The sequence below is a fragment of the Protopterus annectens genome, chromosome 12.part0 (genome assembly GCF_019279795.1).
Source record: "Protopterus annectens isolate FY-2018-M chromosome 12.part0, PAN1.0, whole genome shotgun sequence".
In the NCBI taxonomy this organism is placed as follows: domain Eukaryota; kingdom Metazoa; phylum Chordata; order Ceratodontiformes; family Protopteridae; genus Protopterus; species Protopterus annectens.
In genome coordinates this window covers 629,457,254-629,476,429 of record NC_056746.1, presented here as the reverse complement: position 1 = coordinate 629,476,429, position 19,176 = coordinate 629,457,254, and the positions used below count along the sequence as shown (strand labels likewise).

Genomic DNA, 19,176 nt, shown 5'->3' with positions numbered 1-19,176 from the left:
GTATGTTGCAATTTACCTACTTTATCATCAGTACCTGTACTGACTGTACTTATTTGGTAACCCTTCTATGAGAGATCTAGCAGCCAAACGCAGACCCCTACCCACTGCCTGTACCTAGTCTTTTTTTTACCATACTTCCGTACTTTGGAATTAGACCCCTGCTTTTACCTCTCCCAGTTGCCTTTTTCCCACTGACCACTAGATGGCAGCATTCTACCATAGCTTTTAAATATCTAGCTTAGTGACTATTGCTGTCCTAATCCCCTTGCTGAAGGATTTAAATTTGAATATCACCTTCATAATCTTTTGGATAAATTTTTATATTGTTAACAGTTTGCTTTATCTTTATTCTCTCCCTAATTTCAACAGTTTAAAGCCAAAACACTAAAGACAGCTGATACTTTTTTCTGTTTTACTTACCTTCCAGCTCTACCTGCTCCGTTCGCCCTGCGGGCTCACTCCGCCCACCCACCCCACTGCAGCTAACCTTATACTTCATTAAACCACACCTCATTCAGTCATTATCCACTAACCTAACTAACCTTGTTACATACTTATCAAGCCACTCCCTCCTTTCCTCTTTATCTTCTAATCCTTTAACATAGTCCCACCCCTAATCCCTTATACTCATCCCTTACTACACAGACCCTCCCCATTACTGCCCCACTGTTCTCACTTCAGTCTCAAAGTATTCACACTTAGTACATACCAACTCTCCCTGTATCTCCTATCACACTCCACTCACTATGTCCATCTCTAACTTTAAAATATGCTCCAACATGCTCCTCTTATCTGTAATACTTTGCCCTCTGCTTCTATCCTATAAGCTCACTTGCTATGAATCCCTACATCTAACTGAAATTCCTCCCCCCTTAAAACAAACTACCCCTCTCACCCTTTATACTTCAAAATCCCATTGTAACATTACATCCTCATCAGCCTACATTCAACCTCAGTTTCATAGAACAATCCATTTCAAATATTTCCAAACCAAAAGAACTATCCCTATTCTAGATAAACTATTGAAACTGTCTCTCATACCACAACAGTACCTACTACTACATGGAGACCTTCATCTTAACCCAGGCCCAAATTCTTATATCCCTTATTTCCAATTCTCCCATCCAGACACCTCCTGCACCCCCTCTCCTAGCAAAATCTCTTTCCATATAGCCCACCTAAACATCTTAGACTTGCACTCCTTTGATATCCTATGCCTAACTGAAACCTGGCACAAACCAACCAACAAGGACAATGATATTATCCCCCAGGCTGTAGCATAATTAGATTAGACCGCTCTAACAAAAAAGGAGGTGGGGTTGCAATATTATATAAATCTGAGCTGCAACTCTCTGCCCTAGATATTACTCATCCTTTACCTAGCAATGCTGAAATCCTAATGGCCAAGCTTCTAATTAATGCTAATAAATCCATTTATGTTATCTGCTCCTACATCCCCCCAGGTGATAACATTAATACTGTTGAAAACATCCTATGTTGACTCTCCTCAAATTTCCCCCAAGAAACCATATTTCTTGGCGATCTCAACATTGACTGGAAAAGTTGCACTGCCAATAATCCTACTACCCTCATTAACCTTCATGGCTTTTATCAAACCATCACCCACCCTACAAGAACTCACAAACCTAGCAGTAAACAAACCACTTTAGATTGGATACTAGTTAACAGTAACCCCCAGTTTTATAAAACAGGCATACTTCCCGATTATATCCGTGACCACTCTCTTACCTTTATAACAAAGCTAAAAACCTCAATACCCAATCAAGTAAACTTCAAAACCACCCGAAATACAAAAAATCTAAACCCAGTTAACTTTTAAGCTGAGCTTAAAGCTTGCAATTGGACCCCCTTAAAACACTTATCTCTAGAGGAAGCTGTCTCATACTTTAACAATAAATTTGTATACTAGACCACCATGCCCCTTCTCGATTGATCAGAATTAAGAACAAACCAGCTCCCTGGCTCACTAAAGAGACCAGGCAAAAAATGTGACTTAGAAATAAAATCTGGATTAAATGGAGACATACAAAAAAGCAAACTGATCACTTAAACTTTTTGTCAACTGAAAAATGCCACTAAGAAAGCCATATTCCTTGGCAAAAAAAAACTATTACCTACAATTCCAAAAAACCCAATATCAAAACTCACAAAAATTCTGGTCAGGAATAAATAAATTACTTCATCCTGGCCACTCTAAAACACCCACCCCCTCTAATTTGACTCAACATTCTTCTACCGAAATTGCTGACACTTGCAACAAATTTTTCTCTGAAACTGTCCAATCTCTAGCCAATTCTTTACCAGTAGTGTCCACATCTAACTCACCTGTGTAAAATAGTTTATTACCCCTATTTCAACTACAACCCATTCCCACATCTCGCATACACAGCCTACTGCTGAAACTCAAACCTTGTAACCCCATCAGCTGATCTCCTTCCAGCTGAATATTTGAAATTAGCAGCTGGAGTACTTGCCTTCCCCATTTCTATTTTAATTAACAGAACCATTACAGAATGTTCCATCCCTAACATCTGGAAAGTTTCACATATTATCCCTTTCCACAAGGGAGGTAACTCAAGTGAACTTTCAACCTTCCGCCCAATAGCCCTACTCTCACCGATAGCAAAAATTATGGAGAGATGTATTCATCGCCAACTTCTTACTCATCTCTACCAAAATCACCTTCTAGTAGACTGCCAACACGCACCACCACAGCTCTCCTATCCTTTACAGACTGTATAAATAAAAATCGAAATAACAGTCTCCTATCCTCTGCCATGTTTATTGACCTCTCCAAAGCATTTGACATGGTGAATCACGAACTATTGATAGTTGCACTTAAATCTATCTCATTAGATACACTAACAGTCAAATGGTTTCAATCTTACTTAGAAAACAGACAGCAAGCAGTCCCCTGGAACAATGAACTGTCCTCTCTGCTCCCTATTACTCTGAGTCCCAGAAGGATCAATTTTGGGACCGCTCTTCTTTACTATATTCATTAACAATCTGCCAGCCTCCCTTCCTCAAACTACCTGTATACAATATGCTGATGACTCAACCTTAATCTGTGCTGCCTCCTTGCCCTCCCAACTTCAAGCCACAACCCAAAAAATATTTACCTTAGTAGAAAACTGGTTCCATCAATGCTGTCTCCTCCTTAACCCTAAAAAAACTAAATTACTGTTGTTCACTCCCACTCAGAAATCCCCCACCATAAACTTCACAGTCATCTTTAAAAATGGTACATTAATAGCTCCTGACGCAACCACCACACAATCTTAATTTTGACACTCATATCAATCTATCAAATCTGTTAATAGAAAACTAGGCTCCCTGTACAAAATTTAATCTTTTCGTACTCCTTTTGCCAGGACTACTATTGCCCAAACTCACCTAATCTCTACCCTCCTCTATGCCTCGCCAATCTATACAAACCTCTCCAAAAGCAATTTAAATAAGTTGGCAACATCTTTTAACAACATAGCCAGATTTGCCACTGATGCCATTTCGTACCCACCACTGCAAAAATCTCAAACTTCTCGGATGGTTAGAACTGCATAGTCAGTTTCTTTTTCAGCAACTCATAATCATTCACAAGATCCCGCATCATCCCTCAAATACTCCCATACTCAGAAATCTTATTAGCCCCTATCAAAATCTTTTAACCTTACGATCTGCTAACAGAGTACTTGTCTCTACCCTAAAATCCAGTAACAAATCTGGGGACTGCCTATTTACTAACTCGATTGGTATCCTGTGGAACAAACTTCCAAGAGAACTAGCATCCGTGACATCCCCTCCTCTTTTCAAACAACAACTTAAAATCTTCCTAAAATCACAATGGCTGTGTCCATGCTCAAATCCTGACTGACACTATCTCCATTTTGCTTCTCATTTTTAAGTCTCTTGGTAATGGATTCATCTTGCTTTGATTATTTCCTTTTTATATTCCTCTTGCTTTGATTATTTCCCTTTTTTAACTATTCCTGAAGAATTTTTGTTTAGCTATGTAATAACTATCTGTGTTATGTTGTTCTGACTGTATTTGTAAAAAATGTATATTAATTATGTTTAAAGTTTAAGTTGAGTCTTAATAGTCAAAAATCCTTTTTAACTATGTTTTCAAAATTTCATTACTGTATTTGGAGCTTTTCTTCCCGGGCCTCCGCTGAAAATGGACATATATCCAGTCGGACTTTCCCTGTCAACAAATGTAAAATAAGTAAAATAAAATAAATAAACATGGATGGGAAGCTTGTTCCATAGTAGGGACAGTTTTTGTGATGCATAACTGTCTCTCCAGCATGTCCTATTTATGTTGCAACCTGGGTGAACATCCTTTAATTGGATGATTCTAATGCTGACTTGAAGATGTGAAGCAATCCATCAGTATAGTGTCAGATACTGCCTTGTAGGCCAGGTATAGATCACCTCTCAGCAGAATGTAGGAGACTTGAGTATAATGAAGAGGCTTTTCTGCATATTCCATGTGGTTTTCACCTTCAATTATTTTTCTAAAAAAAAAAAAAATCTGTGGGCTTTCCAGTTGTTGCAGGCAATTGGTAAGGTACATACCAAAGAGGGCATTGTACTCTGTCAGTCTAATGTGGGCCAAGTATAGGGGACAATGACATTTCTCTTGCTTATTATTTGCACAGTATAGAATGATTTCATAATATTAGACTCATGGTGGTCAGAGGCAATTGCACTGTCCACATATATTCCCAGGTCCCTAACTAGTGGGTCAGCTCTTAGGTGTGTATTGTTTGTGTGGTAGTTCCCAGGGATAGCTGACTTTCCAAAGGATACTGTTAGCTTTACTTGCATTTAGTTTTACACCATGGCTGTTGCAGCACTTGTTACTTTGTAGCAAGTACTCTTAGAGGAGATTTGTATCTTTGGGGGATTTTGTAATTGCACTGAGTTTGCAGTCCTCCACAAACTTGGTCAGCCAGAGGCCTAAAACGTTAGCTTTGACTTCCAAAAAATAAATGCCGGAAAGGAGCTTCCCCACCACCGAGCCTTTTGGGACTCCACTGGTGGCTGGCCTTTTTGTGGAGGTAGGGTTTTATGGTCGAGGGTATCTCTTGGAGTGGGGGGGTGACTTGGGGTGAACGGGACTAAACATATCAACCAGCAGATTTTCTATATGTTCCATATAAGTTTTTCCCTTTACAGTTAGTTCATACAAAGTGAACTGGCACCACATCTGTGTGCCCTGTTCAGTCACAGCCTCACCTCAGGCTTTGTTCCTACCGAATGGCACACTGCTACATTCATCCGTCTCCATAAAGGAGGAGCGACTACAGAATTATCGCCCCATTAGCCTGACTAGTCTGAAATGTAAGGCCATGGAGCGCATCATCATGGACCTAATTAACAAGGATATAGCGAATCTCCAAACTTTAGATCTCACGCAATTTGGTTTTGTGAAAGGTAGATCATGCCTGCTCAACCTGCTTGACTTATTTGAGTCGGTCACTAGAGCTATGGATGAGGGAAAGGCAGTTCATACAGCCTACCTCGATCTGGCCAAGGCCTTTGATACCATTTCCCACTCAGGAATTACTGATAAACTCATCAAACTAGGCATCAATCCCTTTATCACTAGATGGGTTGCAAATTACCTCACAGATAGAACCCACAGTGTGAAAGTAGTGGACTTCCAAGTCAGACTGTCGACCAGTCACGAGTGGAGTCCCACAGGGATCGGTCCTGTGTCCTCTCCTGTTTGGCATCTACTACTCAGAAGTCCAGGCCAACACAGAGGGACTCTGGTGTACCAAGTTTGCAGACAACTGCAAGCTGTGAGCAATTATCATCTCCCCAGGTGATGTAGACATCCTACAGAAAGATGTCACTGAGACCAATGACTGGTGTTGAAACCATGGCCTTAAGCTTAATGCCAAAAAATGCTTCATCATCCCCTTTGGGAAAAACTCTGTTCCCACTAATTACCACATCGATGGGAGCTCACTGAACACTGAAGGCATTATAAGAGATGTGGGGACACAGGGTGACAACAATCTCTCCTTCGACCACCACATTGCCACTGTGGTCAGAAAGCCCTTCTATGTGGCACATCTCATTACCAAGAGTTTTGCATCCAGGAAGAAAGAGGTCATTATCTCTCTCTACTCTTCCCTCATTAGGCCAGTCATAGAGTATAATGCTTTATTTCGCATGTACTTCACTAAACACATACAACAGCTAGAAAGGCCACAAAAGTACCTCATGAAGAGGATCATAGGCCTTAAACACATGTCCTACACAGACAGACTCAAAAAAACTCTAGCTATTCCCTGTCTCATATCGTCTACTAAGAGGTGATCCCTGCTTGACTTACAAAGCTGTGTCTGACCCAGCTCTGTTAGAAGTGCTACATCTAAAGAAATCCCAATTCCTTCACACCACATGCTCCAGAGACCTCAACCTCATTACCACAGTCAACAGAACATGCTGGAGGGACAGGTTCATAACCTAGAGACTGCCCATGCTCTGGAATAGACTTCCCATACATGTTAAGCAGAGCACCTCACTTGTCCTCTTCAAGAGAAATCTTGATGAGTGGGTGGGAAATAGAAATTTCACCCCGGGGATCAGTCCAGTGGCTGTACTTGACAGAGGTACTGGGAACCAACATCGGGCGGCACAATGCCAGGGCATGTCAATTGCCTAGGCTTTTAAATACTCCAGGGCCATTAACCTAGTACACATCTATGAACCTATGCTTGGGCATTCCCCTTGAGGTGGCAGACAAAGCTTAAGAAGGTTTTATAGTTGTCTTTTGCCTGTGAGGTTATTTTCACCTCGGATTTGACTTTAAGAATCCTGAAGTGCTTATTTGTTTTGATGACTGTTTACATTGCTTGTCATTGCCCTTCCTGGTTTTGACCATGTTTTTTGTTGTTTAACTTGTTGATACTGGGATCCCACTGGAGCAGCTTGATGGTCTTCGTGTTTCACTGTTGCAGTCATCGCATTTGGGTTATCTGCTTGCAGTAGCCCTCAGTCGGCCTGATTATCAAAGTCTTGGGTCCTGCGTCAGTTGCTGTCTCATTTTCCATGACGTCAGGTAGTCAGGGGTATAAAGCATGCAGCCGATGCCATTACATCAGTCTTTCTTGCCGTATGGTGCCCAAAGGAGAAGCAGTTCTAAAGTGCCGGTTGGCCGACTCCTAAAATTTTCATTTTCGAGTTTCAGAACCGAAGTCTTCAACTAAGCTAAGTACCCCATTGGGGAAACTTTTTCTTGCTTTAAACCAATGTCAGTAATAGTCAATAATTGTATTTCTTGTGGAAAGCAAATACCTCATAAAGATTTTCATTCGTACTGTATTCCTTGCCAAGGCCCTGACCACGGCTTTCGCTGTCGGTTTTGTGCCTTATTTAAACAACAAACTATTCGTCGTCTGTATATTTATGCATCTAAATATTTTGGTACTCTGTTCAATGGTTCAGTTACCCAGATATGGCTTTGGTAAGCCTACCGACATTCTGAAAAAACGCAAAGCTAGAGAGAGAGAGAGATGGACTGCATAGGTCCAAAGCTGCCGACGACGCTTCTCCTAAGCTACTTGCCAGTTCGCCAGTACTCAGTGAGGCGCTTTCGCAGCCCCTGATACCTGCTACTTCAGATTCGTAGGCCTCTACTGAGACCCATTCGGAGTCCGGAATGCCATGAGATGCTTCAGCTGTGGAAACTGTGGGTACCTTGTCTGGAACCGCTGTATAGGCACCGGCTTCTGAGGGTGTATTCAGGGCTACTGACTTGCATATTAAACCGATGACATCTTCTTATTCAAAACCGTTGGCGAAACCGCATGGTCGGGGCTCTACGCCTACAAAACAAATAAGAATGGCTGAAGACCTTATTACTTTAATCAGGGGAAGCCAAATTCCCCCTCTAAGAGACCTAGGTCTGAATTTGCTTATGATTCTTCTGATCAGGATTCTGAAATTTCTGTTTCCTCTAATGACCAGGATTTACCCTTATCTACCTTTGAGGATTCTGATGCAGAGGCCTCCATTCCCTCTGCTTCCCCTCCAGAGGATTTCTCTTTTGGTGAAACCTTGCATACTCGTAGGGAGGAGCATTTTTGCTGGGAAAGCCAGGATTACTCTGACTCTAAAAAGAGGTTTAGGGATTTCTTGCTCCTGCCCCAATACAGGCCTTTAGCTATCCCCCCTGTACTGGACATTGTTGATAATTTCTTTTTGGAATCTAGCTTGGCCCCTGATTCTTTGCCTCTTGCTCCCAGAAAACCAGATGAATATTACAGGGTTCCTGACTCTCACAATTTCCTCTTAAAGAGATTCCAGGGCGCTGGATAGATGGGGTCAGAAGGTATACACTTCTGCAACCTTGGCCATTAGGGCCTTAAACTGCCAGTTTTATATGTTAAAGTATCAGCAACATATTATTGGAATGCTTAAACAGAAAATAATGTTGATTCCTGACTGTGCTTAAAATAAAGATCTACAGGATTTAATGCATTCTGCTGAACAAGTTGGAAAACATACTTTGCAATGTGGTTTTGATTGACTACAAGCATGTTACAGGGCTGCTATCACTGGGTCAGTACTTAGAAAGCATGCTTGGCTTAAGGAGCAATCTTTGCCAGATCATGTTGAAACTAAATTGCTGGATGCTCCCTAAAACCAGGACTGCCTGTTTGGCATAAAAGCAGAAGTACTTAAAAAAATGGAGGAAAAAGCTAAATCTATGCAAACTGTTAAAGATTTCCTGCAAGTACAGCTGCCCAGATTTAGTAGGCATTGGCCCTCTAAGAATTGGTCCTTTCCTGCCTCTCCCAGGCCTCAAGTCCAAACCCAGAACCAGCAGAACACCCAGGCTTCAGTCCCAAGGTACTCACAGGACTAAGCAGTGGGGGGGCTCCCATTGCCAAAGCAGGGAGTAGTAAGACTTCCCCCCTATGGTAAACTGTCTCAATGACTTAACTTTAAAACTTCCAAGCCCTGCATAACTGATTGCTCCTTTAGGGGGAAAAATTGCCCTGCAGGCAAAAAATTGGGAACTCATTACCCAGGACAAATGGGTTTTAAATATAGTTTCCCACGGATACAGATTTCACTTCCATACCTTACCAACCCCAAACGGTTGGCCAGATCTACAACCAAATCAGTGGGCAGAAGCTCAAAAGCAAGTTCTCTCTCTCTTAAGTATAAGGGCTATTCAAACCATCCCAGAAGAGGAAAGGGGACAAGGTTACTACTCGAGATTTTTCCTGGTGCCCAGAAAAGAAAACTCCTGGCATCCTATCCTGGACCTCTATCCTAAACACATTTTTGGTGATCGCAAAATCCAAGATGCTAGCTCTTCACCAGTTGGTTCCTATGCTAGGCAAGGATGCCTGGTTGGCAACACTGGATTTAAAGGTAGCCTACCTGCACATCCCAATCGGAGTATCTTGCAGAAGATACCTACGCTTCAAAGCAGCATGCACTATCAGTTCTCTGCACCACCCTTTGGCTTATCTACTGCGCCCAGGATATTCACGAAGGGCCTAGCTCCTGTCATTGCATTTTGCAGGCAAAGAAATATTCAGATATACCCATACCTGGACAATTGTCTAATTCAGGCAGAAAGCCAGGACATACTATTGAATCGTCTGGCGTTTGTACAAAAATTGCTAACTTCTCTGGGGTGCACCATAAACGAAAAGAAATCACACCTGGTACCCTGCCAACAAATTGTATTCCTGGGAGCAAGCTTGAACACAACTTCCCAGATGGCTTTCCTCACACCAGAGAAACATGTTCATTTGACAGCCTACTTCAGACCACTGGCCGCAAAGACCCAGCTATCTGCAAGGAAAATACTGCAAGCCTTGGGCTTCATGGCCTCCTGCATTGTCCTAATTCCATATGCAAGACTGTATATGAGGAAACTACAATGGTGTCTAAAAAGCCTATGTTGTCAACATTCCCAGGATCTAGAAGCAATGATTCCCATCATACCTTGCCTACAGATACAGTTCTTTTGGTGGGTAGAGGCCTGCCACCAAAACAAGGGACTGCCATTCCCTCTACCCCCTGCCGCCCAAACCCTAACAGACTCATCAGACTATGCATGGGGGGCTCACTTGGCTGGGAAGTGCATTCAGGGCAAATGGAACCCAAGTCAAATGCACCTGCATATCAATCAACAAGAAATGTTAGCGGTACAGAATGCTCTGACAGCCTTCAAGGACCACATTCTTCCAGGACAATTAGTGGTAAAGACCGACAACACCACTGTTATAAACAAGCAGGGGGGAAACTACTCGTACCCTCTCTGCAGACTAGCCATGGCTGTGTGGAACACAGCCTTGAGCTACCAAGTGCACCTACAGGCTCAGTTCCTGCCAGGAAAGCTAAATACACTGGCAGACGAACTAAGCAGAAATCACATGGACCCACACAAGTGGAAACTGGAACCAAAGATATTCAACATGTTGAGAAACAAATAGGGCAGCCCAGAGATAGACCTGTTTGCCTCCCCCAGAACTACCAATTGGACAAATTCTGCACAAGGACTTCCCACAAACAAGCTTGGAAAGTGGATGCCCTGTCCTTTACCTGGAAAAATCTATCAGTTTATGCCTTTCCTCCTCTGCCTCTCCTCTCCAAGGTTCTACTAAAGATCAAACAGGACAAACCAAGGACAATACTGATTGCACCAGACTGGCCACTCCAACACTGGTACCCCCTTTTGCGCAGTGTGTCACTACTGGCACCATGGCACCTGCCTCAGACCCCTGCCCTGTTATCCCAGCAGGAGGGACAGATTTTGCACCCTCAGCTTCAAACCCTGAACCTGGCAGCCTGGCTAATTACCTGATCTCTCCATTACCATCCCTCGGTAAGGAAGTGTTGGATGTCATTCTGGAGGCACGGAAGCCTAGTACTAGAAAATCTTATGCTGAAAAATGGAAAAGATTCTGTTCCTGGAACCAAACTCAGGGGATTGGCACAGCAGCACCCAGTTTATCTCTGAGTTTTTAATACTTAACTGAGATGCTTCACAAGGGCCTTTCCTTTTCCTCCATCAAAATTCATGCCTCAGCCATTTCAGCTCATTACAACACAGAACGATCCCTCTTCTCTCATCCACTGCTGAAGCAATTCCTCAGAGGGGCCAAAAACTTAAGGCCACCCAGGAAAGCCCCTACTCCAGCCTGGGACCTTAAGTTTGTATTGGAAAAACTCACTCTACCTCCTTTTGAGCCAGCTGCAAATGCAGAGTTGAAATTCCTTTCTTGGAAAACAGCCTTCCTTTTGGCAATCACTTCAGCAAGAAGGGTGTCTGAATTACAGGCCCTTATGGCAGTGGAGCCTTTCATCATCTTTCATGCGGACAGGGTGTCCCTCAGGACAAATCCCTCCTTCATGCCCAAGGTGGTGTCCAGTGTGGCTCTTAATCAGTTCATTCATTTGCCAACCTTCTTTTCTAATCCACAGAACAAAGGGGAACGAATACTGCACTCCTTAGATGTGCACAGACAACTTAGATTTTACTTGGACAGGACTAAACGTCTGAGGAAATCTGAACAGCTGCTGGTTGCATTTGCTACAGGGGCAGAGGGGAAGGCCATTTCAAAGCAAACCATCTCTAAATGGATAGGCCATTGCATTCATTTCTGCTATAAGTACCATGGAAAACCTACCCCTCGGAATAAGACCACATTCAACCAGGGCTGCATCTTCCTCTACAGCCTTCCATCCTAGAAGCTGCTACCTGGAGTTCTGTACATACCTTCACCAAGCATTACCATTTGCCAATTTTCCCTAAATCCAGAGCTGGTTTTTACCACTGCAGTCTTGCAGGACCTTATAGCTGGTCCTAATGCTATCTAATTTCCTCCTCCCATCCTTGGCTTTGGGAATCTACCCAAATGTGATGACTGCAACAGTGAAACACGAAGAACATTGTACAGTTGTGTACACTTACCATAAATGTAGATGTTCGAGTGTATTCACTGTTGCAGTCCTGGTTACCCTCCCTCCAGCCCCCTGGCTTCTTTTGGCTGTACCTCTGTTCTGTTTACCATGCTTTAAGCTTTTTGATGTATTTGCTTGTTTGTTGGAGGTGTAACCTTGTATATACAATTGCTTCCCGTTATGGGGGCATCTGACATCTGGGGCAAGAAAAAACTGATGTAATGGCGTCGGCTGCTTGCTTTATACCCCTGACTACCTCACGTCATGGAAGATGAGACAATAACCGATGTAGGTCCCAAGACTTTGCAGTAGCCCTCTGTCGGCCTGATTATCAAGCAGATAACCCAAATGTGATGACTGTAACAGGGAATACACTCTAACATCTACATTTATGGTAAGTGTACACAACAGTACTTTCTTTGAGGTAGTCTTCGGTTTATTTTGGGTGGGTGTCTCTGCCTCACATATATTTACATGATGGTGTAGGGTTTCTGTAACCATTTCCACATAGGCAGTGGAGTTCATGTTGTTGACTAGCCAGGGTATCACTTAGTAGTAGATGATTAGCTTTGGAATAGCTCTTACACATTTGAGGTTTAGATGGTGTCATAGTTTTTATCTAAATTTCAAAAACTGCTTTATAGTCCGACTTGACACATAGGTGGGTGCAAAGCTCTTCTATATTGATGAGGATCATTTCAAGGATGTCAACACCTCTAGTGGGTGTATGGACTAGGTGGTCCAGACCATTCGTGTTGACAAAGTCATGAGTCTCTGGGCCTGTGTATTGGGAGATGTGTACATTTGCCAGTTTATTGTAGGGTAGTTCATGTCATCCAGGACTGTAGTGTCTGGCTCAGTGGTGAGTGACTCCAGTAGGTTTAGCTATGTAGTATGGGTATCCTGGGTCATAAAAGGGGACCTGTAGCCTGTAATGATATGTGGGACTTTGCTTATGGAAAGTGAAAGTCATACTACTTGACCAATCTTGGAGGTGTGGCTGTTTTTGATGAATTTAGAGAAACCACAACTTTTTGTCCCATTCTTTGCAGTAACTGGTCTGAATGTGTGAAATATAGTGTTGTACTGCTGGGATGTTCTCTGCAGCTCTAAACCATGTCTCCATAACTGGGAGAACTTGCAGGTAGTGGAGTATTTTCTTTCAAGATACTTTCAATTTGTTTGGGTTGGCTTTGCTATTTTAAATGTCTATCAGGTTGGCATTACCCAAAAAGGCACTTTGGAGTGGACAAAGCTTTTGCCACTATTCAAAAGCTTAAGTAGTGAGGCCCTTTTGTAGGATGTCCACATCGTTAGGAGTTTTGATTATGGCTCTTAGTTTGCAGTCAGCTCCAGTACTTATTAATGCCCACCCCTCCAGGCATGCCTAAACGTCAGTTCCCTGTGCTTTCTCCTATTAACCTGGTGAACATGGGCATCCTGAGCCAATGTAGCAACTGCCTCGTGTACACTGACAACCCTCTCCTCTTACCTCCCAACACTCAGACTTGCGAGAGATGCACTTGTATATCCAAATTGGAAGCCACGCACTTTCCAGCCAAGACCGAATAGCTGGTCAACACTTGCACCACACCACATGGAACACACAGCCCTCCAGAACACACACCAGTACTGACTTCACATAAAAACACAAACCACACACCCACCTTTGTGGAGGCTCTCAGTAAGAATCTCCCCAAACAGAGACCTCCAAGGCAGAAACGCACTCGACCACGACAACACAACACTAATCAAGAGACACATAACTCTCCCAAACACAACACTAATCAAGAGACACATAACTCTCCCAAACAGTATGCCACTCAACCAAAGCCCCTAAGACAAAACAGTATGCCCAACACAATAGTCATAGGTGACTCGATAGTGAGGCACACTGATGTCCCACTCACTAGTTGAATAAGGAGAAAGTAACGGTCAGCTGCCTGTCAGGCGCCAGGATCCGCCACATAATGCACGCACTCTGGTCCCTCAACAACAGGTACAAATATGACTGTCATTTGTACATGTGGGTGTGAATGACTTGAGACGTACCTCCCTGGACTACATGAAAAGAGACATGGAGGAGCTCTCTGATTATGTAGCCCAGGCGGGTAGCCCTGAGCAGCATCCTATTATCACCCAGAATGATACCACAGTACAAGTAGAAAATGATTGATTTCAACAATTTGCTAAGTTTCTGGTGTCATTCTAAGGGGATCTAGTATCTGTCTGCCTGAGATGACATGATTGACAGACCTCGATGCTTTGCCAGAGATGGCCTGCATATGTCACCCCTGGGCTTCCGGATACTGGCCATGGCTCTTGCCGATTTGAATTTGTGTCAAGTGGGGAATTTAGAAGTAATTGCCGATGACTCTTGTACCCCTTGAAGAACATATATCAGTTGCTGTCACTTCTTTCTGTTTTCATCTTAGGAACATTGCCCTTAAGCACCTTTTTCTACCTGTAGTTCTTATGCTGGTGGTACATGCCTTGATATCTTGTGCTGTTATTTTTCTGTATCTGATTCAGCGGACCATTGCAGCAAATGCAGAATTCTGCAGCTCAGTTACTTGGAGAGGTGTCTCAATACCATTATGCAATACCAGCTCTGATAGTCTGCCCCAGCTGCTAGTTCATCCTTGTATCATTTACAACGTTCTACCTTTGTTTGTCTAGCCCTGCACATTTGGGGTCACATTTATCTTATGGAGCTGTTGGCTTTGGTATTATCCTGCATGTGCCCTGTGCTCCTCCACCTTGGGGCTATTATAGGTTCATAGACAAGTGCTAGCCCAGCTGCCCTTGCAGGTCATTTCAAGCCTAATTATTTTTCCTTTTGGTGCATAAATTAACCTATCCCATTTGGTATTAGACTGGCTTTACCGTTCCCATGGTTGATAGTTGTCTATTATTCCTAGTGAGAGTAACTGAGATTGTACCATAGAAGATTTGAGGGAACCTATGCATGGGGTAAAGCACTTAGGATCTGCGTTTGAATATTAGTAGTACAGATGAGAGTCCTAGTGTAAATTTTCTATTGCCCATCCATAGATCCAAGATGTGCTACAAAGACGTGTATCCGAAGTGTTTCTACCCCAGGCCTTCACTGAAAATTGGCTCATTCCAAGTCTGACTTTCCCGGTAAACAAATGTTAAATAAATATCGTAAGGATTATCTCTGTTTTACATGGATGAACAGATTTGTTCTAAAACAGTGGTAGTGTGTGAAGTATTGCCCCCCCCCAAAAATACTGAGTATTATTGATGCCATTTGACTTAACAAATTTGTTGTATGTCCATCAGTTTTGGTTTGGAGGATGCCTTTTAAGGCATATACAGGTCACATCCTAACAGTTCGTAGGATACCAAATGTACTAATGGGCTTTGAGGCAGACCATGTAGGACATGCCTTGTATTCTTTTATTAAGGTACCTCTGTGGGAGTTCATTTGTTGTATGTAGCTGGACAGGCCCATGCCAAAGAGGCCATTATACTCTATGACTGGCATAATGAAGGATAAGTAAATGGGGGTAATATCCCTAGATCTAGTCACAGTCCCTTTGTTTATAAGTTGTGTAATATGACTGTGAACACATGTTGATTAAAAGTTAAGTCACTGTCCACACAGGCTCACAAACTAGTGCATCAGATTTCAGAGGCATATTGCCAATGTGGGAGATCCTGGGTTAGACAACTTTTCAAAGGATACTGTAATGCATTTTTTTGACATTTGGTTTCAGTCTGTTTCCGGCACCAGTTATTTGTTTAGGACAGACCTTCCTGCAGGATGGCTAAGTGGTTTGGGAAGTTAGTAACCGTTTCTAGCTTGCAGTCATGTGCCAACATATTCAGCCAGAGCCCTTTGATATTGGCTTTTACTTCACAGAGGTAGCTGCCAAACAATGGAGGCCCCAACACTGAAACTTGAGGGGACTTAATTGGTGACTGGTCTCTTTGTGGAGGTAACCCCCCCCTCTTTTTATCTCCTGCCTCCTATCTGAGACAGTTGGAAATCTATCGGTTTATTTAGTTTTAATACTATGCCTGTGCAGGGAATTGTGTGAAAAGCCTGGTCAAGGTCAGGGTATGCAGTGTGTACCATTTTACCTTCAAACTTCAAAATTCCTGTGGTGACTCTTTCAAAGAAGTTCTCCAGGTTGAGGTAAGCATGACACGCTCTTGACAAATTCAAACGGAGTCTGGTCCAGTGTTTGGAGGTTCCTTAAGTCCTTATTGATTAGTTCCATGGGAAGTCTTTCCATGGCTTTTCTTGTGAGACTGGTTTGACTTATGGATCTGTAATTGCCTGCGTCTGTGGACGGTCCTCCCTTAAGCAGGGGAATGATTGTAGCTGTTCTCCATTTGCTTGGTGCAAAACCTGTACGAATGTTGAGGTTGAACTGCGGTAAGGTTGTTACTAAATTATGCTTGATGCTATTTAATATGCATACACAGGTATTGTCAGAACCAGTCAGTGTAGTACTTTTAGCTTTTGATGGTGCTTTCATGACTTGGTCTTGTGTGAGAGCTGAAGGCAAATTGATTTTGGGTATATTTTTTGAGATAGACAGAGGAGTGAAGTTTGAGCTGAATTTATAGGTCAGTCAGTTAACTACATCTTCAGCCTCAGTGTACATAATGTTCTCAATCAGCTCAGCACATTGCTGTGTTGTGCTTCTGAATTTGCAAATGCAACTAAAAGTGCTTGTGATGTCTTTGACTTGGGTGGCTATTTGAACCTCAGACTGAACTTTAGTGGATTTTATTAATTTCCTGAGTTTTGTTTTATTTCAGTAGCATTTACTTTTGGTCATAATTCTTTTATTGTAAAGTTTGTTGGCATTATAGATAACATTTCAGACCCTCATTTGGAGTGTACTTTGTTCAGATCTGAAGACCTATATTTCTGCAGAGCAATAAAGGAAAAAAAAGGGATGGCAATCACTCAGAGGTGAAAAGGATTTTGCGTGACTTGCATCAGAAATAGCAATAAGAAAATATTCTACTATGTATGCCTTTAAAAAAAAAGAGAGAAGAGAGGACCTGCCAGTAACTTGGAAATTATCTCCGGCTATTAAAAGGCGTCAGAGAATTTGCTCAAAAAATAGGTAGTTTGAAGATCTAATGCACTGCTTCTAACAACACACAAGAAAAGAATTTCCATTGATTTTTTTTTTTTTTTTTTGTCTGCTTTAGGTGTCTTGGGAGGGTCATTGCGTTCAAAAACCATCTGTGCTTCTGCTAAACAGAGAGCCTCTCTTCACTACAATTTACACAGTTTATATGGCCTAATGGAGGCACAAGCAACCTTCACGTATGTCTGTTAAAAGAATGTACCATAATACAAGTGGTCATTTGCTTTTTTTGCATTTTTTTACTCTGCTATGACATTTTGTGTCCCATTTCACATTTTAGGGCTCTGAAGAAGATTCTTAAAAAGCGTCCCTTTGTGATCTCCCGTTCCACCTATCCTAGTCAGGGTAGGTACTCAGGCCATTGGCTGGGGGACAACAGGAGTCAGTGGAAGGAAATGTACTGGTCTGTATCAGGTAAAGAGTTTAATTTTTGTCATTTATTTAAGACTTGACAATAACTAGATAGTACCAATTTTATGTCCTTAAAATTAACATTTTAAGAACTGTATCTTGTGGTAGTGGGTAAAACCAGCTGCTATATAACAAAAATATATGCACAGGCTGCACTTTACAAGAATCTTCGAGTCATTCCTGTCTGATCAGCTCATTAGCATAGTGATAATCTAGAATTAAAACATCATTAAATTTGGTGAAAATTTAGTCTTCAGCTATTTTATTTGTAGCATTCATCTGTTCTTTATCACTTTGTAGTTATTATCTAAACATGACTTTAATGTGATAGCTGTTGTTTTTGGATGGCATGACATCACAGGGGTTAACATCATTGCTTTACAGCACTTAGTAGTCCCATCTTGTTGGAAAGTAAATTGTGCATATTGTAGTATAATTACATCTCCATCAAAGTACACACACTGTTCTAAAACAGTAATTTAGCATTAATGGATAAGATACAAAAATTATTATTTCCCTGATGTTCATCGTGTTTCACTATTGCAGTCCTAACTAATGGGTTGTCCGGCTCCCAGTAGCCCTCAATCGGCCAGAATGCCAAAGGTAAGTATGTCAGGACATCCGATACAAAAGGAGGCAGCCGATGTCACTTCCTTAGTCCTCCTTGCCATGGAGCCCAAAGCAGAAGCATTTCTGGCATGAGTGCCGGTTGGCATTTTACCTTTTTTGGTTTGACTACAAAGTTGAAGTCAACTACAGCTAAGTACCCCATTGGGGATCCTCTTTTCTTGCCTTAACGAATGTCAGAAAAGGTTAATAATTGTCCTACCTGTGGAAAGCAGATTCCCCATAGTGATTTTCATTCCCATTATATTATTTTTTTAGACCTTGACCATGACTTTCCTAATTGTGATCTCTGTGCCTCCTTTAATCCGCATACTATTTGTCGTTGGGCTAAGCTTTTAGCTAAACATTTTGGAGTTTGGCCTAAGTCTGTTGGTATGGCGTCCGCTGGGCTTCAGATATACCCAAAAAAACATAAGGATAAGGACCGTGACAGGCTTCAGAAGGTTAAGTCCTTGGATGATCTTAGGATGGTCGTCAGTCATGCGGTAGCCAATGAGGCGCTTTTGCAGCCCCTGCAGTCCACGGATTATCAACTGCAGGCTTCGGTTGAGACCATTTCAGGCCTCCAGCTGCCATTTTGCCTCTGACCTTTCACCAGTCACCTCTTCAGCTGGATCTGGAGCCGTTAAGCTGACGCTGGTGTCCGAGCCCTCCGTTCTTCATTCACACAGCAAGCTCATACCGACGACCTCTTCTGCAACTTTGCCAGGCCTCCCGAATCTTTCAGGCTTGCAGGTAAATCTTCCAGTCGTAAGCCTGTGAAAAAGCAGGTTCCAGGTTCTTATTACCCTCAATACCAAATACCCTCAATTCCAAATGGTTAAAATGGCTAATGACCTTTTGACTCTTATTAGGGGTTCGCAGCCTCCTAAAAGGAGTAGGGATGTTTCTCCTGAGGCTTTGTCATTTACTGGTTCTGATTCTTTTAGCATTTCTGCTGATGAAGAGGAAGTTTCTCAGGCTTTTTCTCCTTTTGAGGATTCAGATGCAGAAGAGTCCATCCCTTCTGCCTCTCCCCTAGAAGATTTCTCTT

General features: G+C 42.4%; 1 protein-coding gene across 1 annotated transcript in view; it reads left to right on the top strand.

The window, feature by feature from the left end:
• LOC122816753 (lysosomal alpha-glucosidase-like) overlaps nt 1-19,176 on the top strand; it is a gene marked incomplete in the record, with an annotated part of 907,240 nt that overhangs the window by 230,106 nt on the left and 657,958 nt on the right. The window contains 2 exon segments of the mRNA XM_044089759.1: nt 17,167-17,284; nt 17,386-17,519. Of these exon segments, the coding sequence (XP_043945694.1) occupies nt 17,167-17,284; nt 17,386-17,519 (252 nt within the window).